Source organism: Ailuropoda melanoleuca, chromosome 13, assembly GCF_002007445.2.
Source record: "Ailuropoda melanoleuca isolate Jingjing chromosome 13, ASM200744v2, whole genome shotgun sequence".
NCBI lineage: Eukaryota > Metazoa > Chordata > Mammalia > Carnivora > Ursidae > Ailuropoda > Ailuropoda melanoleuca.
This window is the reverse complement of record NC_048230.1, coordinates 23,330,197-23,350,629: the sequence shown is the minus strand read 5'-3', so window position 1 is coordinate 23,350,629 and position 20,433 is coordinate 23,330,197. Positions and strand designations below refer to the sequence as shown.

Sequence of the window (20,433 nt, the reverse complement as noted above, 5' to 3'; positions counted from 1 at the left end):
GGCGGCAGCGGCGGCGGCCGGCAGTGGCCCCTCCGGCTGGTCCCGCGCCCCCGGCGCCGGCGCCCCCGCCTCGGGCTTGTGCGCCTCCTGCTCCGAGTCGTCGTCTGTGCTGCTGCCCAGCCCCCGCGCCTCCCCGCCGCTTCTTCCGCTTGCGGTTGACCGCCGAGATGAAGGAGATCGCCAGCATCTCCCGGGCGTACGGCTCCTTCTTGGGGGCCCACGAGCCCTGCGCGGGAGACAGGCCAGAATGCAGGAGGCGCCCCCGCACCGGGGCCCCCCAGCCGCCACGGAGGCCCGGCCCCGCGTCACTACCCACCCGGGAGCCGGCTGACCCCGCAGCCCCGCTGGGCACCCGCTCTGGCCTCAATCCAGACCTTCGCGGCTCTTTCCTGTGAGCGGGGGCCGGTCCCTCACCCCCGCCCACCTTCCACTCCATTCCCCATGCCCAGCGCTGCAGAAATCCTTTTAGACACAGCTCTGGTGGTAATAGTCTCTCAACAGGGAATACACTTGACAGTTTGAACCCATTTCACAGACTGTCCCGGGTGATAATCACCAGACCCTGGTGGGAACCTCCCTCCGACCACGTCTTCTACCCCCTCCATCTCCACTCACTCCCCCTTGGTAAACCTGCCTCTCCAGGGCAATCGGCCCAAGTTCACTTCCCTTTCCCACTGCAGCCCACCGGCTGGCGCGTTTCAGCCAATGGACCAGAGCACCACTCACAATCCGCACCCCACATCAATCCAGCCACCAGCTCTGCGGCCAGAAGTGGCCACAAGACCCTTTACAATCTGATGGTTTGGATCGAATTTGCTTCCAACCTCATGCTGGCCAACTTCCTGGCACGTTCTCACTGCTAAGCCCTGTGGGGGTTTTCTGGTCCTCGCCTTCGGTGATGCCCCACCAGTGCCCACACTGCCCGGTCGCTGGCCAACACCACACTACCCCTTGAACTCCAGAGCTCTTCTTCCAACGGGGAGTCTGTCTCAAGCAAGGTGTCCGCAGGCACCTGAATCTCACGATCTGCCAGGGCCCTATGCTTCCTACCTCCTGCCCCAAACCACCTGCATTCATGTCCCCACCTGAAGGTGATTCTCTGCCTCCCCCCCCCCGCCCCCCGCCCGGCTTCTTCTCAATTCTCCTGAAGTGACTCCCAAAGCCAGTCCACCCTCACCATCCTGTTTTCAGGCCCTGACTCTGCCTTTCCTGGCCCTTCTGCCCTCTCCTGATAGCACCCCCCGCCTCCACGCTTGCCTTAGCCCAGTCCCTCCTCCTCTAGAGCCATCAGCCCTTCTAAGAAGAAGTGGGAATCTGATCACCTCCAGACTCTGCAGGACCCCTCCACCCCCAACGGGATGAAGCCCAGACACAGGGCCCTTCACAATCTGGTCCCAACTTTCCCAGCCTACGGCCCTCCCTACCCCAATCGCAAAGCAGCCGCAACACAGCCTTCACTCGGGCGATGCCCACCTGCCAGACTCACTCACATATTAACCCTGGCAGCCCTTAGCCACCGCTCCCCAGTCCACCCCGTGTGCTGGATGAATTCCAAGTCCTCCTGCTAGGCCCTGCTCAAACATGGTAGCCTCCGTGCGGCCACCTCTCAGCCCTCGCCTCGCCCTTTGAAAACACAGCTGCACCTGCTCTTCTCCCATCAGGATGGGTCTGTTTCCACATCATCGGCATCCAGCTTCGAGTTCCTTGAGAGCAAGGTCTATGGCTTACTTGTGTTTGCACCCATGACTCCCTGCGCCGTGCCTGGCACATAACAGGTGCTCAATAAAATGTTAAGTGAATGGACAAATGGGTGAACGCAGTCCCCTGGACACAGGAAGCCCTGTGGAAGCGGAGGCTGACACTGCTCCCCCTGCTGGGCTGGAATGGCCTGCCCTGTGACCTCTCCTCACTGGCCACCTCCTGTTTCAGCCACAGGGTAATAATACTGAATGGAGAGCCAGAGATCCCTTGTGTGGCCCCCGCAACCTACATACTCTCTCTCCCATCAGCTAGTTCTGAGAAAGCCGACACATGTCAGGGAGTCAGGATGCAGAGGCACGTGACTCCTGGCTCCCAAGGTGATCCCTGGAGTTGTGCAATATGTTGGCTCTGCTGTGATTGCCCCGAGCCATAGGGTGGCCAGTGGCACTTTCTCTTCCGACAATGCTCTCGGAGAGACTTGGGAGGCCACTAGGACCATCTGATCAAATTACCCTCTCCTCCCTGCTAGTTACAGAAGCAGTGAGGTCATGATGATCCCTTCCAGGAATGCAGAGGTCAGTACATGCACAGAAGGGTCAAGGGATCAGCTCAGGAGAGGCCATAGAAGCCAGGAGGGTAGCAGCAGCAATGGGCGGAAGTTACATGGAGCTGGGTTCAGGTCACTATAATGAACTTGCTCCCTGCCTCAGCAGTCTTGATGGGGTGAGCTCCCTGCCCCACAGAGGTTCTATAGGGAGGCTGTAGGGACCTCTTGTCCCAGACTAAAGCGGCCTTCTTTCTTTCTGTCCAGTACATTCTTCTTTTCTTTTCTTTCTTTCTCTTCCTTTCTTTCTTTTTTTCCTTCCTTCCTTCCTTTTCTTTCTTTCTTGTTTCAGAGAGAGAGAGAGAGCATGCAAGCAGGGAGGGGAGAGGGAGAGAGAATCCCAAGCAGGCTTCACGCCCAGCACAGAGCCTGCCATGCAGCTCAATGTCACGACCCTGAGATCACGACCCGAGCTGAAATCAAGAGTTGGATGCTTAGCGGACTGGGCCCCCCAGGCACCCCCGGGATAAATTCTTCTGATACATAACGAGGCCCTGCTTGGTGTCAGGCACACTGGGCTCAGGACCTGGCCAGTGCTTAGAGACCCAGACCGAAATGAGTACAGTTCGATCACCAATGCTTAGTGATTTCGCTCACTACTACGGACAGAATTGTGGATCCCTGCCCAAATCCACCTGCTGAGGCAAGCTCTAACCCCCAACGTATTTGGACATGGGGCCTTTGGGAGGTAATGAAGTCCGGCCCTTAGGGTGGCATTAGCACACTTCTACAAGGAGACAGCAGAGAGTTTGGGCTACTGCTCCCTCTCTCTGCTCCAGAGGACACAGCAGGAAGGCGGCCATCTACAAGACAGGAAGAGAGCTCTCAGCAGACGCTGACCATTCTGACACCTTGATCTTGGACATCTAGCCTCAAGAACTGTGAAGAAATAGAGGTCTGTTGTTTAAGCCAGCCAGTATGTGGCATTTTGTTACGGCAGCCCGAGCTAAGAGAACCCCCTTGGCTCTAATCTAACAGTGGGGCAGCCGTGCCTGCTTAACAGGCTCTGTCTCCGAGGGCGGCCTCTGGAGCAGGCAGGGCTAGCTGGCTGTGAGAGCTGGTGCAGAGAGCCAGCTTCACTTTCATTGATTTTCTTAATTGTTTTCAATTTCATTGATGGATGCTCTTGTTTTTATTATTTCCCCCCTTCTGCTTGTTTTGGGCTCTCCAAAAAGTGTAGTTATTACAGCAGGCATATCTGTTGGTTCCCATAGTTCCATAAATGGGGATAAGTATTAGGCCTCATTTACAGATGAGGAAGCTGAGGGTCGCGAAGAGGTTCAGCAACTTGCCTAATGTCCCGAAGCTACTGAGCGGTGGAGGCGGGACTCAGACCCAGGACTGTGTGTGCTTCTGACCCCTGGGCGCCCCCCCACCCCCGGCCGCCTAACTCCCCAGCCAGACCCTTCTCTTCCACCAGACGCCTCACGTGGCACTGCCGAGGTAAGTAGCTTCTGTGCTGAGCTCGTGCACACGGTGCCTCCCGCCTGCCTTCCCAGTGACCAGCAACCCTCCTCAGGGGCCGTGGGCGCTTCTCCCAAATCCCCTGACCGAAAAGCAAAGAGCGGGCTGGGCTGGACGGGGATAGAGCCTTCAGAGTGGCTCCGGCACTCACCTTGGACTTGGCTGAACTGCAGGCGGTGGAATCTGTCGGGGGGAGCGAGAAAGAAAAAGGGAGGTTAAATTGAGGCAGGGGGAGGCTCTCTTGTGAACACGATTCCCTCTCCCCGGAGGCTTCAGAAACCAGGGAGTTCAGACACCTGAGCTCCCCAGGTCCTGGAAGTGGGATGGGCTTCTGATGTCATTTCCTGCGGGAGAGGGAAGGAGCGGCTGACGATGTCAGTCGTCGATTGGAGGCAGGAAGTGACATCAGGCTGCCAGTCCCTAGACCCTCGTTTTCCAGGGTCAAGGGCAAGTGTGTGTGTGGGGGGGCTTTTCTTTGGGCCTAGTTCCTCTCCCCTCCCCTCCTGTCCCTGTTACTCTGAAGCACTGGAGAGAAAATGCCGCTATCAGATGCAGTCCACAGAAACCACAATGAAACACAGCAAGTCACAGATGCTCTGGAGGAATGGAGACCACACAACGCATGGATAGGTGCGGGCCTACGTCTACCTCCACCCCACGCCAACTCCAGGACGGGAGGAGGAAGATGGACCCTGTGTAGGACGCAGTCCAGGGGCAGACAGCAGCTGGGCGGGGCACAGGAGGCCGAGTGGGCTGGTGATTAGGGCCTTGCTAGGTTCCGGCCCCAGACTCCAGGTCAGCCCGCCCTGATGGGGCAAGGGCCCTGTTCAGTATCAGAGTTACAAAGAAGAGTAAAACCATTACACCCGTGGGACTTGGGTCCCACTCCCTTAATATCATTGGGGTGGAGAAGGAACCAGAAACCCATCCGGGTAGGGTCTTCTCCAGGGTGATCTAAGGACCTCCCGGGGTCTGATGGGGCCGTGGGCAGGCACGGTTAATCCACGCTCTCTGGCAAGCAAGTGAGTCCTCCCCCCCAGCCCTCCCCTGCACACAGTGAGAAGAGCAGATGGCCGACCACACAGTGAGACACACGGGGCAGGGGTGCGGCAGCAGGTGATTAGAAGAAACGGGGGGCTCCTCTCTGCCACCCCCACCCACCTTGTCCTCTGGCTCCCTCCTCAGCCTGCCCCTGGGAACTAGCGGGGCTGTGGAATGCCTCTGTCAGAGACAGGAGCAGTCAAAATACTAAGGGGGGCTCACCCATGGGGCGGGACAGTTAGTGCCTTGGGCCAAGCAGGGACTGCTCTGCGCTACTCCGCTATGACGGTCTACGCCCAGAAACAGGACTTAGGGGCTGAGCGACCAGGGGCCCTGGTTTCAGATGCAGGAAGAGCCAGCCCTCGGGGGCAACTGAGGCACGAGCTGCCACTATAAAGGGGCTTCTGGGGGTGCCGTCATCCGTGTCTAGGCAGGCTGGGTCCCCCTTCCAGCCAAGCCTCCCCCTGTCTGGACAAGCCGAAGCGGCCGGGCTCGGCACAGAGAGAGGACCAGAGTCTGGGGGTTGTTGGGGGGCAACTTGCAGTATGCAGGCCTCCTGGCAAGGGGAGAGGATCTGCCTCCAGCAAAGGCCTCCTTCCTCCTGAAAAGGGGCTTTCAGGTGGGAGCGTTAGGGTGGGAGTAAGTTGTTAACAAGCGTGGGGAGCTGCTATGTCACGGTGACGTGCTCACAGCCCGGGACCTTTCTGCCTGCCCCTCGGGCCTGCCCAGCCTTCTTATAATCACCCGCCACTGTTAGTGACCGAGGCCGCAATGCCACACTGTACCCTTTAAATCTCCAACAGGTCCGCTGGAGGAGGGGAAGGAGAGAAGAGAGGGGCAGGGTCCAGGGGCGGGAGGAGAGCACAGGGAGAAGAGAGAGGAGGGTGGAGGGGTGCAAGGAGAAAAGGAAGAAAAATTAAAAAGAGGAACATGCCCAGAAGGACACAGCCCATGAGAAATTAAAAGTTCAGGAAGGAAACCAGTGAAGGAGGGGGTACAAAGCCCCCACCCAGCCCCGGGGGCTGCTGAGCAGACAAGGAGGCAGGTGCACAGGCAAGCCAGACCTCCCTGGAGCGGAGAAGGCCCTGCCACAGCCCAGTGTCCATGGTGGGGGGCGGGGAAGGGCCCCACTGGGGCAGAGCAGGGAAGCTGGGACCCTTGGGAATGCAGATCCCACCCCGCCCCCACCCTTTCCCAATCCCCGCGCTCACCGGAACCTGGGTCACCAGGGGGCATGGTCCTGCCAATGTTAGGCAGGAGGTACTCAATGTTGGGCACCGACTGAGGCTCCTTGTCATCCACGGGGGTCTGCAAACAGGGGGAGGGTCAGCCAGCATGCCCCCCCATGGCTGGACTGTGCATCCCGCAAACTGGGGTAACCTGGAGGCAGGGCCCATGACTCCATCAGACTGGGGCTCGCCAGGGCAGCGGCTGTCTCTCTCATCTGTCAGGCACTCTCGAGGGCAGGTCCTACATATCCCCCATTAGACTGTTTTGTGCCTTCTCCAACACCTTGAACCCCAAGGGCTGGGGCTGCTCCCTCAGCTGAAGGCAGGAGCTGTGTCTCCCCCATCAGACTGGACCTTCCTAAGACCTGTGGCCTCCACATAAGAAAAGAACGTGGGGTCTACCTTTACTATTGGACTCAGTTTCCTTAGGGTAAGGCTTATATCTCCCCCTCAGATGGGGGGCTCATGAAGGCAAGGATTGTGTCTCCCATTAGATTAGAGGCTTCTGAGGAGAGGGTCTATGTTTCCTCCACCAGACTGGGAAGCCCCAAGGGCAGGGGCCTTTCCTTGCTTGAGTCTTGCTGCCTGCCCCCTCCCGGCCCCCAGCCTGGAATGAAGGCCCACCTCAGACCAGACCCACCCCCACCCACCCTCTGCATCACTTACTCTCTCTCCCTTGTCCTCGTCATCGCTGAAGAACCAGTCTGACTGCAGAGGAGACAAAAGGAAGTGGTGAACTCAGTGTGGGAAGGGGCTGAGGGAAGACGGAGACACGGGCTCCCAACCTGCACAGTCCAGAGGACCCCACTCAGATGCCAGATGGAGCGGGGCAGGAGGGGGCATCAAGAGGTGAGGGTCCCCCCTCTTTTCCATAACCCCCATTCTCGCCTGGTTACAAGTCCCCAAGGGAGGTCGATGAATCCCAGGACCCAACTCCACAGACTATGAGAAACCCTTGGGGAGAGAAGAGGCTGGACCCCAGTGTGGGAGGGAAATGCAGCCTGGACTGGGAGGGGGCTGAGGATTGATGGAGGGCTGGCTCAGGGAGAGCTTCTAGGCCCGTTTGTCACTAGACTGTACAGGGCACATCACTGTGGCTCGCTCCCACCGGCGGGCCAGAAGCGGGGGCAGCAGCGCCATCTAGTGCCGGCTGGGGCCACTGCAAGGAGAAGGCCCGACGGTGCTGCCAGACCTTGTACCCCTCCCCAGCCCAGGGCACCACACTGCCCTGGGGCGGCACCCCCTTCCCTGGCCAGAAAAGAGAAGTGCCTGGAGGAAAGTGTTAGGAGGTTCCCTGAGGGGGCAGGCAGGCAAGGGTTTTCACATAAATGCCAAAGAGGACAGAAAATAAAGTAAAAATCCCACTCTTAAATATATTTTGTGAAATTTGAAAACCTTGAAGATAAACCCTAAAAGTTTTCTGAAAAACTTTTACAGATTGCTTGCAGATGAGCAAGTATCAGCTGTAACTAGAGCTTTCGCCAGCAGCAGACAGAAGAAGATAATATTTTCACTGTATTGCTGGATGCAATACAGGGCAAGAATTTGGAACCTAGACTTTTATACCCTGCTAAACTCTCACTTTGAGTGTGAACAACAGCTGTTCTAAGACATCAAAAAACTTACTGCACAAAGACTCTCTTAATTGTGTCCATGAGCACATAAGGAAATGGCTCCAGGTTGGAGCAACAAGCTCGGAGAAGTAAGGATGGATAGTAGTGTAGAAAAGTCCACTGTCGATCCAAGCAAGGGCACTCACACACATACACACACACACGTGCAAAGTATCTCCATGACGCCGTGGGTTTCAAACGCAGAGGGAGAAACCAGTGACGGGCGAGAGTACACTCAGGTCCTTGGCTTTTAGATGTGGTGGAAGGAAGACAATGGATAGTGATGAGCTTGCAAAATTGTCAGTGAAAATCAAACGTAAGTACGGGCTGTTACAATCGTATGATTAAACACAGTAGAGGCTTTATAAATTGTGTAATTTTCACATCAGGAAAATAAAAATCAATTCATCCAAAGCAAGGTAGGACAGACTGAAGAGAAATAACATGAAAATGGGGTAAACAGAAAATGACATTTATGATTGCAGAGATAAGCCCTAATGGTACAGAAATTAGAGTCAAGCAAAATGAGCTAAGCTCAGTGATTGAAAATTAAGACACGCAGACTGTTCGGGGCACTTGGCTGGCTCAGTTGGTAGACTGCAACTCTTGATCTTGGGGTCGTGAGTTTAAGCCCCACGTTGGGCGTAGAGATTACTTAATAAAATAAAATAAAATACTGTTTGTTTAAAAATAAGTAAAACAAAATAAGCAGAGTGAAGGTGGTTTGGAAGGACACATATTAACCTATTAGAGTGGGTCGTTGGGGGGGCAGAGTGGGTAGGCATGAAGGGGGGATAAGGAGACTTGCAGGTTGATTATGACTGTGTGCCATGAACCTCAGTTATTATTCAGCAAATTGGGTGTGTTATTGACCCAAATAAATGGCATAGAAGAGAAACAAGAAAGAGAAGAGAGGATAAGAAATAAAGCAAGATCTAGGGGTGCCCGGGTGGCTCAGTCAGTGAAGCATCTGCCTTCAGCTCAGGTCCTGGGATCGAGCCCCCATCTGGCTCCCCGCTCAGCAGGGAGTCTGCTTCTCTCTCTCCCCCTGCCCCTCCCCCAACTTGTGCACACACGTGCTCTCTCCATCTCTCTCAAATAAGGAAATAAAATCTTAAAAAAAAAATGCAAGATCTGGATTCGGTCGTTTCAGGCTCAAGTTCCCCTCAGGTAAATGACCTCTCTGAGTCTATTTAAGTAAAACGGGCATAACAGGAGTATCTAGTTCTAGAATTGTGGTGAGAATGAAATCCTGCATGGCTATTATTAAAAAAGACTAGAACTACCAAATGTTGGTGAGGATGTGGGGGAAAAGGGACCCCTCCCACGCTGTTGGTGCGAATGCACAATGGTGCGGCCACTACGGAAACCAGTGTGGAGGTTCCTCAAAAAGTTAAAAATAGAGCTACCCTAGGATCCAGCGATTCCACTTCTGGGTATTTATCTGAAGAAACAAACAAAAAAACCCCACCCCAACACGAAGTCACCTGCTCCCTGACGCTCCTTGCCGCACATTATTGACAACAGCCAGGACATGGAAGTGACCTGAGTGTCTACTCGTGCAGTAAGGGATAGAGTTCATGTGGCATGTCCAGAAAACAGAATACCCCTCAGCCATAGAAAGAAGGAAATCTTGCCATTTGTGACCACCCGGGTGGACCTCGAGGGCACGACACTAAATGAAATAAGTCAGACAGAGAAAGACAAAGGCCGTAAGCTCTCACTTACATGTGGAATCTCAAACAAACACACTGACAAAATCCGAGCTCGTAGGTAGAGAACAGGCTGGTGGTTGCCAGAAGTGGGGGGAGACCCAGGGGGTGAAGGGGGTCAAAAGGCACAAACTTTCAACTGTAAAGGAACAAGTCGTGGGGATGTAGAAAAGAGCACGATGACGACGGTTAATAATCCTATAGTGTCTATTCGAAGTTACTGAGAATAAATCTTAAAAATTCTCATCACAACGGGCACCTGGGTGGCTTCGCCTGTGAAGCATCTGACTCTTGATTTCTGTTCAGGTCATGATCTCAGTGTCCTGGGATCGAGCCCCATGTCGGGCTCTGCACTCAGCGGGGGGTCTGCTGGAGATTCTCTCTCCCTGTGGCCTCCCCCCCGCCGCCCCGCTCTCTCTCACTTTCTCTAAAATAAATAAATAAATAAATAAATTTTAAGAAAAATTCTCATCACAAGAAAAACGATTGTAAGTATGCACGGTGACAGGTGGTAACTAGACTTACAGTGCTGATCATTTCACCATATGTGCAAATGTCAGATCATTATGTTGTATACCTGAAACTAATATAATGTTACATGTCAATTATAACTCCATTAAAAATAAATTTTTTTTTCAAGAGAGAGAGAGAGAGAGAGTGCACTGGTGTGAGCAGGAGAGGGGTAGGGCAGAGGGAGAGGGAGGGAGAGAATGTCAAGCAGGTTCCACACCCACTGTGGAGAGGGAGAGGGGGAAGCAGGCTTCCCGCTGAGCAGGGAGTCCGACCCTAGGCTTGATCCCACATGACCTGAGCCGAAGGCAGAAGCTTAACCGACTGAGCCACCCAGGGACCACCCCCCCCATTCAAATTCTTAAAAAACCACGAACTACTGTATGTAAAGCACTCGGTACAACACACTGTTGGTGTATAATAGATGTCAGCTGTAATAACGAAAAGGTGTAGTCCCCAGAGACAGGCTGAGTAGAGGGCGCCCTGAGAAGCCAGCCTTTAACTCGGTTTGAGGGTGCCCGAAAGTGCTGTGGGAACCCAGAAGTGTAAAGGAAGCTTCCAGGGAGCACAGAGTTCTCTGGAAGAATGCACGCTAGCTGGTACACATACAGCTCCCTCCGCCTGCAATGCTTTCTCCTGTCTCTGCCTGGCTGAATTCCTGGAGGCCTCTGAAGACACTTCAAGAAGCCCCTGACTACGGTCCCAGCCCTACACCTGGCAGGGTCGGGTCCTTCCACAGGGCCTCCCTGGCCGTAGCCCAAAAAATGGAGTGACATCTTCCCTGGGCAGTGCCCCTTCGGAGCAGGGCGTGGTTTCCATTCCCCTCCGTGTCCCAGCAGGTGCACCGGCCTCTGGCTGGAGGAACGCCCGTGAGGTCAGCCACGGCGGTCGCGAGCTCACGGAACACATCCTCGCCGCCAGGTGGCTTTACAGCTGTTACTCACGGGAGCCTCACGGCTACTTCGCGAGGTTCGCACTGCTGTTCTCTCTGCTCTGGTGACGAGAGACTCAGTCACTTGCCAAGGCCACACAGCCCACGAGGAGCAGAGGGGGCGGTGAACTCGGCGGGCTGGCTCCACGCTCACCCCCCGGCCCAGGCTTCTGAGCCAGCGTGAGTTCGCCCCTGCCCCCGGCGGGCATTTGGCAAAGTCTGCAGACATTTTCATTTGTCGTAACCGGCGGGGTGCTCCTGGCATCTAGCCAGAGATGTCGCTAACCACCCTCCAAAGCACAGGACAGCCCCCCCCACGAAGAACTAGGCCGCCCCCAAAGGTCACTAGTGCCGAGGTGGAGAACTCTCAGTGGGCAGCGAGTAGGAATCACCACGTTTGCCAGGTGAATCGAGGAACAAATGCCTTGATGCGGTCTTCGTTTGGGCTTCAGGTGGCTTAGTGGACATGGCCATGAGCTGGCTGGTGACTTGCCACCGGGAGGCTGACCACCTGGGTCTGCACACCTCCACCGTGCCACGATTGTGCTGTGCGACCCTGGGCACGTCGCTGCCTCTCTCCACACCCGTTTCCGCCCTCTGCCCGGTGCAAGGATGGGTCTCAGTGCCCTAGGGCCGCTTCCAGGTCTACTGTCCAGGAGTTCCACAGGAGACCGGAGCCCCTGGCAGGGAGGCCAGGTGACAGCTTCGGCTCTTAGTCCAGCAGGAGGTCATGTCACCCATGACCTTCAACCATCCATTGACTGGCCACAGGCTCAGAGCCAGAGTCAGGGTGCTCTTGGCCAAAGTCCTACCCGGCCTGGGCTCTTTACTACGCTGACTCTGGACCACAGAGACACCGGCAAACGTGGGTGAGTGGGCTCCAGGGGACTGCAGGGGGGGTAGCTCATTCCCTTGACAACTGTCCAGGCTGATCATGTTCGAGTGCCAAGGAGGCAGAGAGTGGAGCGTCTCCAGCTCCGTGAGTGCCCAGGAATGAATCTCTGAGTGGGAAAGCCCAGATGGGTAGAACTTCAAAGGCAACTCATTTATTCATTCATTCATTCATTCACTCAACAGTCCGTGAGGGTTCGCTCTGTGCTACGCACTAGGCTGGACGCTGGGAATACTCCTGTGAAGGAGACAGATCTGTTCCCCCTGCTACCCCGCCCAAAGGAGGGGCTGCCATTGGCTGGGGACTCCCTCTTGGGGGCCTAGGGGAGGGTGAAGGGACACACTTTGGGCCTCCCTTCTCCAAAGGATACTATTCCTAACACCCCAGCTGACCACAGGCCTCGGGCTTCTGGGGGCTTCTCTAGGAGCCATGGGGAGAGCTTCCCTCTCTTCCACACCGGCCCCCTCCCAAAGCACCCACTCACGGGGGCTCCAGGGGCTACCTGTTGGGTTGGGGAGATGAACTTTCCCAAGGGAGATAAGCTGCCCCAGACTAAGGCCCCACCAGGATCCCTGACACTGCCCCGCGGCCCTGGCTTCCCTCACAGCTCTGGACTGGGCCCCCGGGCTGGTGGTCCCACTGTTCGCACGAGAACAGGCTTTAATGTTTCCTCCTGAGGCTCAGAGCCCTGACCACCCAGTAAATGAAGGAAATAAGCAGACAGGGCCGGTCAGCATGACCAAAGTCTACCCCACTGCCTCACTTCACTGTCCCTGGCCAGTCAAGTCAGTTCTAAGATGGACCCAGGAGTCTTCCCTCCCAGCAGGGACAGAGGAAAACATAAACTTTCGCCAGCTGGCTTACAATCCTGTCACTTATTAGCTGTGGGACTTTGAGCAAGTCGCTTTGCCTCTCTGAGCACCAGTTTCCTCATCTCTAAGACGGAAGTAGCATGACCCGGTTTCCCCTCCCTAAAGCATCTGGGACATTGCAGAGGCCAAGGACCCCGTTCCCCTGGTGAGCTGCCGATCTTATTTCTCCTGGCAGGAAGGGGTCTGTTCCATCTACAGGCCACAGGGAGATTTGGAAAGGGAGAATCTAGGATTTATAAAAAACATCCCTGAGGGCCCCAGAAGGGGGCGGTGCTGTCCTGGGTTTGGCTCCAGAGGACCAAGGCCTCCTGCGCCCTCTGCTGGCTGCTCTGCGTTCTCGTCCCGTCATGGACGATAACCAGAATCCTTAGAGACTCTGGGCTGGCGGTGCCTCCGGGCAGCCATGAGAAGGGAGGAGACCAGCCCAAGGCATACGGAGCCCAAGGCATACGGAGCCCAAGTGCACGATCCTGCCTCAGCCCTTGCTCTGCCCTTGACCTGCCCACCCACCTCCCCTCCCCTGGGCATCACCATTTGCTCCCTGAAGCCTCAGTGGGGCCGGCAAGGCAGAGTTCTGTCCCCACCCCCTACACCTAACTGCCTGTTTCTGCCAGGACACTTCTCCTGGGGGCCACCTTCTGAAGGCGCCCCTGCATTCACCCCGTGGCTCTCCAACCCGGCAGCATCCTCCCTGACCCTCTCCATCGTCTGACCCTCACACGTATCTTGGAAGCTCAGGAGCTTCCTGATTCTCCTGCTGGGGACGAAACATCCTAGAAGACAGGGATTCTAGGATCCATTCCTGTTCGGTCCAGAGACGAAGCCCATCGCTTCTGAAGGGCATTCACCAGCCTAGGAGCATTTGCTTAAACTGCCTCCTCCTTCCCTGAGCACGTCCCCCCAGGCGCGCAGGAGCAAGATGGCGGGGGAACATGCCACAGCCCGGCGGGACAGCTTACATGCTGGATCAGCGTCTCCACGATCTTATAGCGGTCCGGCATGTGGGTCACCATGTCCGCCATGTTGTCCTCAGACGTCCTCACCAACGTCGGCCCGAAGACCAGGGCCAGGTTCCTGGGCTCCATCTGGGCAGGGGAGGACAGCAGGTCCGCATTCACACCCCCTGAGCTCTGACCTCCACCCCCCAGGCCTCCCTCACTGTGGGCCCCTTAGGCCCTACCCAACCACATCCTAAGCTGTGTCTGGCTTAGGGGACAGACACCTCCTTGCTGGGCATGGAGATACCCGGTAAGCAGAGCACAGGCCAGATTTCAGCCTTACTCAGCCCCAGGCCTGGCAGCCTACGGCAGTGCCCAACCTGTTCACCTGTACTGTGCTAGCAGTGAGAGATCCCAGAATAGGGACCTGCGGGAGGTTCTAAGGGTATTTTAAAACTGGGAGAATTCCTATAGCTCCATTCATTTTCCCTGCTGCAGGACCAGAAGATAGAGAAGTTTGGTTAGAAAAACGCAACATGGGGTGCCCAGCTGGCTCAGTCTGTAGAGCCTGTGACTCTTGATTTCGGGGTTGTGAGCTCGAGCCCCACGTTGGGTGTAGAGATTACTTAAAATAAAATCTTTCACAAAAGAAAAGAAAAATGCAATGCAAGGGATTCGAGCTAGATCTGAGGATAGATTTCCATCAGACACAGCGGGACTGTGGCTCTCTGCCCCTGGGAGACCCTCAGAAACTCAGGAGATGGCTCTCCAGGGGAGAAGCCCGAGGGGTGGGGTGGGGACAGAATGACTTTTGAGGAGAGCGTGCCTAGAGGGCCTTGGGATTATCTGACCTGGGGGAGCTTAGAATATGCTGAGAGGACCCTACATGCTTCCTTCCCCCACACTCCACGCCAGCGACCCCCACCTTGTTTTTCTCCGAGTGGTCAGCAATGGTCTTCAGATGGCCCACGAGGAATTTGAGTGTTTCATAGTAGTGTCCTGGGAGATCCCGGATCTGGGTGGGAGCAAGAGGGGGCATGGGGCTGTGATGGCCTCCCCACCTCCCCACCATGCCCCACAGGGGGTCCCACTGCCATATCTCGGGGGTCTGGAAACCACCCTCTAACCAGCCCTGTTGGATAGATGGAGCAACTGAGGCCCAGAGGGGAGAAGGGCCTCTCCAAGGTCACAGACGGAACTGGTGGCACTGGACGCCAGGCCTCCCAAGGCAGTGGTACTCTCCCAGCTGAAGGCTGTCTCTGCCTCCTTACCAGCTTCCGCAGCGTTTTCATCCGCTCCCTTGAGTCTTCAATGCGATTGGCCTCGATGAAGTCATTATATTTGTCTAGAACACAGTGAAGACTCTTTAGAGAGGCGGGAGGTGGTCCCTTTTCCCACTCCCAGGGTGGGTTGCTTCCAAGCTGAGGGGGCCCAGGCTGCTCCAGTTGGGCCTGAGCTGCCTGTTGATACTGGAAGACGGGTCCTTGTCCCAGGCTCCGGGACAAGGACACCACAAGATCAGAAGAGAAGGTTACCCAGAAAGAGGGAGGGGCCTTTCAGCCTCCAGATGCCCACCCCGCCTGGGTCAAGATGCCCTCAACTCCTTTTAGAAGAAGCCCAAGGGAACTTGGTAAGCTTATTCAAAAATTCCTCTGATGAATAAATGCATAAGGATAGCTGAGAATATTTTGTAAAGGAAGAATGACGAGGGGGGACGTGCCCTATCAGATACTGAAACATACTAAAAACAGCACCACCAAAGCAGTGTGGGACTCAAGGAGAAAGCTGACCAATGATAAGGACACAGAAAGGAGGGGAACAGGCCACGTGGATGTTTACTATGTGACAAAGGCAGTATTTCAAATCAGTGGGGAAGGATGGAGGTGTTAATACAGATCCCTGGGACAATTAGCTATCTTGTTGGAGGAACAAAAATTCATTTCCAGCTCACATAATATGCAAACAAACTTAAGTGCATTACAGAACCAAAAGTAAAAGTCATTAAGATATTGGGAAAAACAAGAAAATATCTTCACAATCGTGAGGCCTTCCTAAATGTGAGATGCAGAATCCATTTAAGACCAACAGCTTTGACTACACTTAAAATAATTGTTTCCAATTCCTTATAAGGCAAAGTTAGTAGGCAAATGGCAGACCAGGAGCAAACATCTGCAAAAATCAACAAAGGGTTAAAACCTATAATATACAGAGCTTGTGTCCTACGAATCAATACAAAGAAAGACAACCCAATAGGAAAATGGGTGCACAGTCTGAACAGGAGATGACTGGAAACAGAAAAGGCCAACAAACGAATGAAAAGATAGTTCATTTCCCTAGTAATGAAAGGAACAAAAAAGAAAACAGTCATGTGATGACATTTCTCTCCCAATTAACAAAAATGTAAAATAGTGATAACATCCAGGGTTGATGGGGGTGTGCGGAAGTAAATTCTCTCCTATGCTGTTGGCAAGAGTGTAAGGTAGGGCCTTCCTCTCAGAGGGCAACTTGACATTGGCTTTCAAAAATGCCGACCAACTTTAACCTTGAAATTCTATGTCTAGGAATCTACCTCAAGGACACCGATCCAGGCGTGCAGGGACACATTTAAGGAAAGTCGTTGCAACCATTTTGGAAAGAGCAAAAATTTGAACACAGCCTAAATATCCACCCATAGGGGAGTGATTAGGCAAATTATAGTCTATTCAGACTATGAACTACTATGTGGTTGATTTAAAAGAAGAACGAGGTAGAGGTCTTTGTCCAGACACGAACGAATCTCAAAATTACAAGCCTCCTTTTGTTAAGGACAACCCCACCAGTGGTGTGCTGGAGCCCGCTCACACTGGCTCCCGAGGGCCGGAGTGTTGATTTCCTCTCCACGCCATGCTGCTGGCGGCCTATCAGTAACTTAAAATAAGCCACGGTGGGAAGATCTGTACCATGGAGACTGGAAAACGCTAAGAATCAAGGGTTTTTCCCCTTGAGAGCCAGATGTTCAGTATTTGGCAGCAAACCAGTGAACTCGCCCAACTCCAAACCCTGTATCTGCACGTATGTCTCTGTCATGCGTGTCAAAGGGTCTGGGAGGAAACACGACAGACCGACAGGCCGTTAATAAGCAGCTCAGCAAACGGTCGAGAGCTGGGCTCTGGAGCCAGATGCCTGGGGCCGAATGCTGGCCCTGATGCTTACAACCTGTGTGACCCTGGGCAAATCACTTCATCTTTGTTTCCTCGTCTGTACAGGGGAGATCATGGTACCTGCCTCATGGAGCTGTTGGAGGGAGCAGTGCTTGGCACGCAGCCAATGCTCAGATAGTGCTCGGATAACCTCTGGGGACGGGGACGTTTGCATTACTTGTATCTATACCAAGTCTGTGTCAAGCACGTGTTTCTTTTGCATTAAAACAAAACCCCTAAGAGTAAAACCAACAAACCCAATTTAAAAAGTGATCGGAGTGCAGCACAGACAGGGGTTCCTCCTCCTCCCACCTTCCACTGCCACCTGCTACTCACCATCGGTGAAAAGAGGCTCCGGCAGCTTTCGGAAGAACGACTTGAGCAGGCTGCTGATCACATTGAGGTCTTGCCAGCGCTGGGGAGAGGACAAAGACGTCAGGCCCCGGGCAGGCCCAGTGGGGTGCCCACGCCTCCGTGCTGGTCCAGCCCAGCTCAGGCCCTCCCTGGGGTACACTCACAGCTCTGCCCAGACCAGGGATCTCTGGGCTAAGAAGACTCATCAGGGCGGTGGTGGAAGAACAGTCCCCAGCTGGGTCCTGGCCCCTTGACCAAATGGCCCAACCCCTCGCGGCTCCAGCAAGCCCAGCGGACTCCAACATTTGACCACCCACAGAAAGTACCAGCCACCTTCTTTGGTGCCAGCATTGTGGGACAGAAGTGAGCAACACCTCCTTGGTGATTGGACCTCTTTGGGCCTACTAGCACTACCTCCTGCCCCCCCCAGGGCTCCCCATTTAGCAGGGAGTCATCCTTGGACACCCCTCCTCCTTATCCATGATGCAGCAGCCGCTCACGCCTGGCACCTTCCTGTCTTAGCCCTTTTGCACTTGCTGATTCCCTCCACGAGAACTTTCCTCCCCTGCCTTCCCAGGCCTGGCTCCTCACCCTGCCCAAATGTCACCGCTTCCAGGAGGCCTTCCCTGACAGTCCCACCTCTGCCACTGCCCTGTCAACCATGCAGCAACCCTGACTTTGCTTCCTCCATGGTACTTGCCACACTTCATCACTGTTGCGTGCCTTTGTCCCCTTGGGCCTGCCTATCTGCCTGGAGGGACGGCAGCTCCCTGAGGAGCAGGGATCCTGTCTGTCCCACCCCCCTCTGTGCTCCTACCACCTAGTGAGCTCAGCGAGCCCGGCACTTCAATGGTCTAAGTCAGTAGTTCTCCCCAGGAGCAGAATCACTCCCTCAGGGGCATTTGGTGATAATTCTAGAACCACTTTGGTTTCCAAAACTGGGGGGGGGGGGGGCCACGGGCATCCAGGGGATAGAGTCCGGGGATGCTTTTAAACTTTCTGTGATGCGCAGGACAACTTCTCACGACCAAGAACTATTCTGCCCACAGTGTCAAGTTTGAGAAACCCTGTTCTAAATAATGGGTTGTTGAATGCAAGAACGAATGAAGCACCGCCGAGTCGTTGCCCCCTCTGACCACTAGGGGGCACCACCACCCTGCACAAAGTCAAGGGTAACAGACTTGACAGGAACTGCTCCGAGGAACTCAGGCCCGGAAAACAAGGTACCGCTCCCCACAAAGACATACAGCTCCACGACATACAGCCCTGCGCAATGGGTCCGCAGCTCAGTGCTGCACCATCCCACAAACAGCACCCTCCCCTCAGGCTCAGTATGAGTTACCGTCACCCTGCCCACAGCACTCAACTTCCAGGGCGCCTGGGCAGCTCCTTCAGGCTCAGGTCATGATCCGGGGTCCTGGCATCAGGCTCCCTGCTCAACAGGGAGTCTGCCTCTCCCTCTGCCCCTCGCCCCTGCTCATGCTTTCTCACTCTTTCTCTAATAAATGAATAAGATCTTTAAAAAAAAACCAAACACAACAATTTCCAGCAGTCCCCATGACAAAGGGCAGGACTGATGTCTGAGACAAAACCACACCCCCAACACGCTCGGCGTGCCCACACTCTGGGCGCTGACTTGGACCAGCTGCCCCCCAGTTCTGGCCATGCTTCTTCCTGGCTAAGGCCCAGAGAATGTGCTTGGGTGCACACCCACCCCGACCCGGTGCAGCTCCTGCCACCTGCCCCATCACCGCCTGGCCCTGAGGCCCTTGCTCTTCTCATCTCCCAACTGCCAAACCCAAGGCTGCTGGACCCCTCCCATGTGCACGTATCTGCCTCTCATCCCCAGCCCCCCCCGAACCCTCTTCTCTGTCCCATGCAGAGCCTGGGACACCTGCTGCCCACCCTCTGCCCATCTAGCAGCTCCCTCCATCGCCCCACTCTGTGCCCCAGCATGACCACACCCACCCTCAGTCCACTCTTGGGCAGTGCCCGATGGTGCCATCACCCCAAATCCAGCGGGGCCCCAACCTGACACATCCTCCCTCTCCGGCCTACTCCCCAGTTTCTTCCAGAGACATACCATCAGCCCCCAGCTCAAATATGGGCTCTTCCCTGCCCCCCCTTCCTCCCTCTCATGCAGCCAACTCCTAGGCCTGCTCCCATCCCCCCCCCTTATTCCCCTGGGACCACCGTGTCCTCCTGGCCCCTTGCACTTCCCACATAACAGCAATTTCTCCCGTAGATGCCCTGCTCTGGGCCTCCCTTATTCATATCCATCAGGCATAAGCCAGAGCAGACCCCACTCTCATTGATGCTTCCCCAGCTGAAGAACAAGTGAAGGCTCCCCATTGTCTCCTGGATCAAGGTCAAAGGCTTCAGTGGAGCCATCAAAAGCCCTCTGCCTCCAGCCCTGGGTCCCACCCTCCCCACTGCCAAGCCCAGGAAGGAGGAAGGAGGTGGGTCTGTTCTCTCTATCCACACTCAGACCCTCCTCTGGGGTTTTGGAAAATGCCATCATTCCCAGCCTGGACTGCCTTCTCGTCCACCTGCCCCCTCCCATTCATCCTTCAACGATTCCAACACTCAAGTTTCCCACCTGCTCCAGCCCCCAGCATCTTCTCCTTCCTCATCACACGATCTGGTCCCTGGTGAGAGATCAGCCTTTTCTCTTGGCCACCATCCCACATGTCATGTCTCCCCATTTCCTCCCCAAGGGCAAGAAGACTGTCATGTATCACATAAAACTTCACCATATGGGACTCATGGGACTTCATTGCCCAGATCTGTGGTTTTCCAGAACATCTTTCTCTGCAGAGCCCCTTTTGTCAAAATGGAAGACCCAATATGGAAATAATTGACATTAAAAAACAGAACAAAGCAGATTTACTCTAGTTCACAGCTCCTCTGGGGAACACAGTTTGAGAAACACTGGCCCTGCTGCAAATACTTCTGTTATTTTTCTTTTTCACACTGAAAAATGTTTTTGGCTCTTTTCCAGCTTTACTGAGCTGTGACTGACATATAGCCTGCTGTGAGCTCTTAAGTGTGGCTGTCAGATTCCTTCCCCGGCTGGCTTTGTCTCACCCAACCAGCACCCCCCCATCGCTGTAACCACCGGAAGTGCTGGGTGCTGATACATGCTCCCCCTCTAAGCCAGGGGTCTGCAAACCACAGCCCGGACCTCAAGGCCAGCCAGCGGCCTCATTTTGTATGGCCCTTGAGCTAAGAAAGGGTTTTTACCTATTTAAAGAGCTGTGAAGAAAAAACGAGAAGGAGGAAGAGACCAGGTGGTAACCAACGCCTAAAGCATTTGCCACCTGGCCCTTTCCAGGGAAGGTGAGTTGACTGCTGGTGACACTTCAGAGCCCGCGCCTTTGCCGCCCCCCCCCC

At 55.0% G+C, this 20,433-nt stretch overlaps 1 protein-coding gene across 1 annotated transcript in view; it reads right to left on the bottom strand.

Annotated features, from left to right (window-relative positions):
• ARHGAP23 (Rho GTPase activating protein 23) overlaps positions 1–20,433 on the bottom strand; it is a 71,090-nt gene that overhangs the window by 679 nt on the left and 49,978 nt on the right. The window contains 9 exon segments of the mRNA XM_034640676.1: positions 4–132; positions 134–226; positions 3,921–3,952; positions 6,022–6,118; positions 6,706–6,747; positions 13,529–13,654; positions 14,433–14,522; positions 14,779–14,852; positions 17,023–17,101. Of these exon segments, the coding sequence (XP_034496567.1) occupies positions 4–132; positions 134–226; positions 3,921–3,952; positions 6,022–6,118; positions 6,706–6,747; positions 13,529–13,654; positions 14,433–14,522; positions 14,779–14,852; positions 17,023–17,101 (762 nt within the window).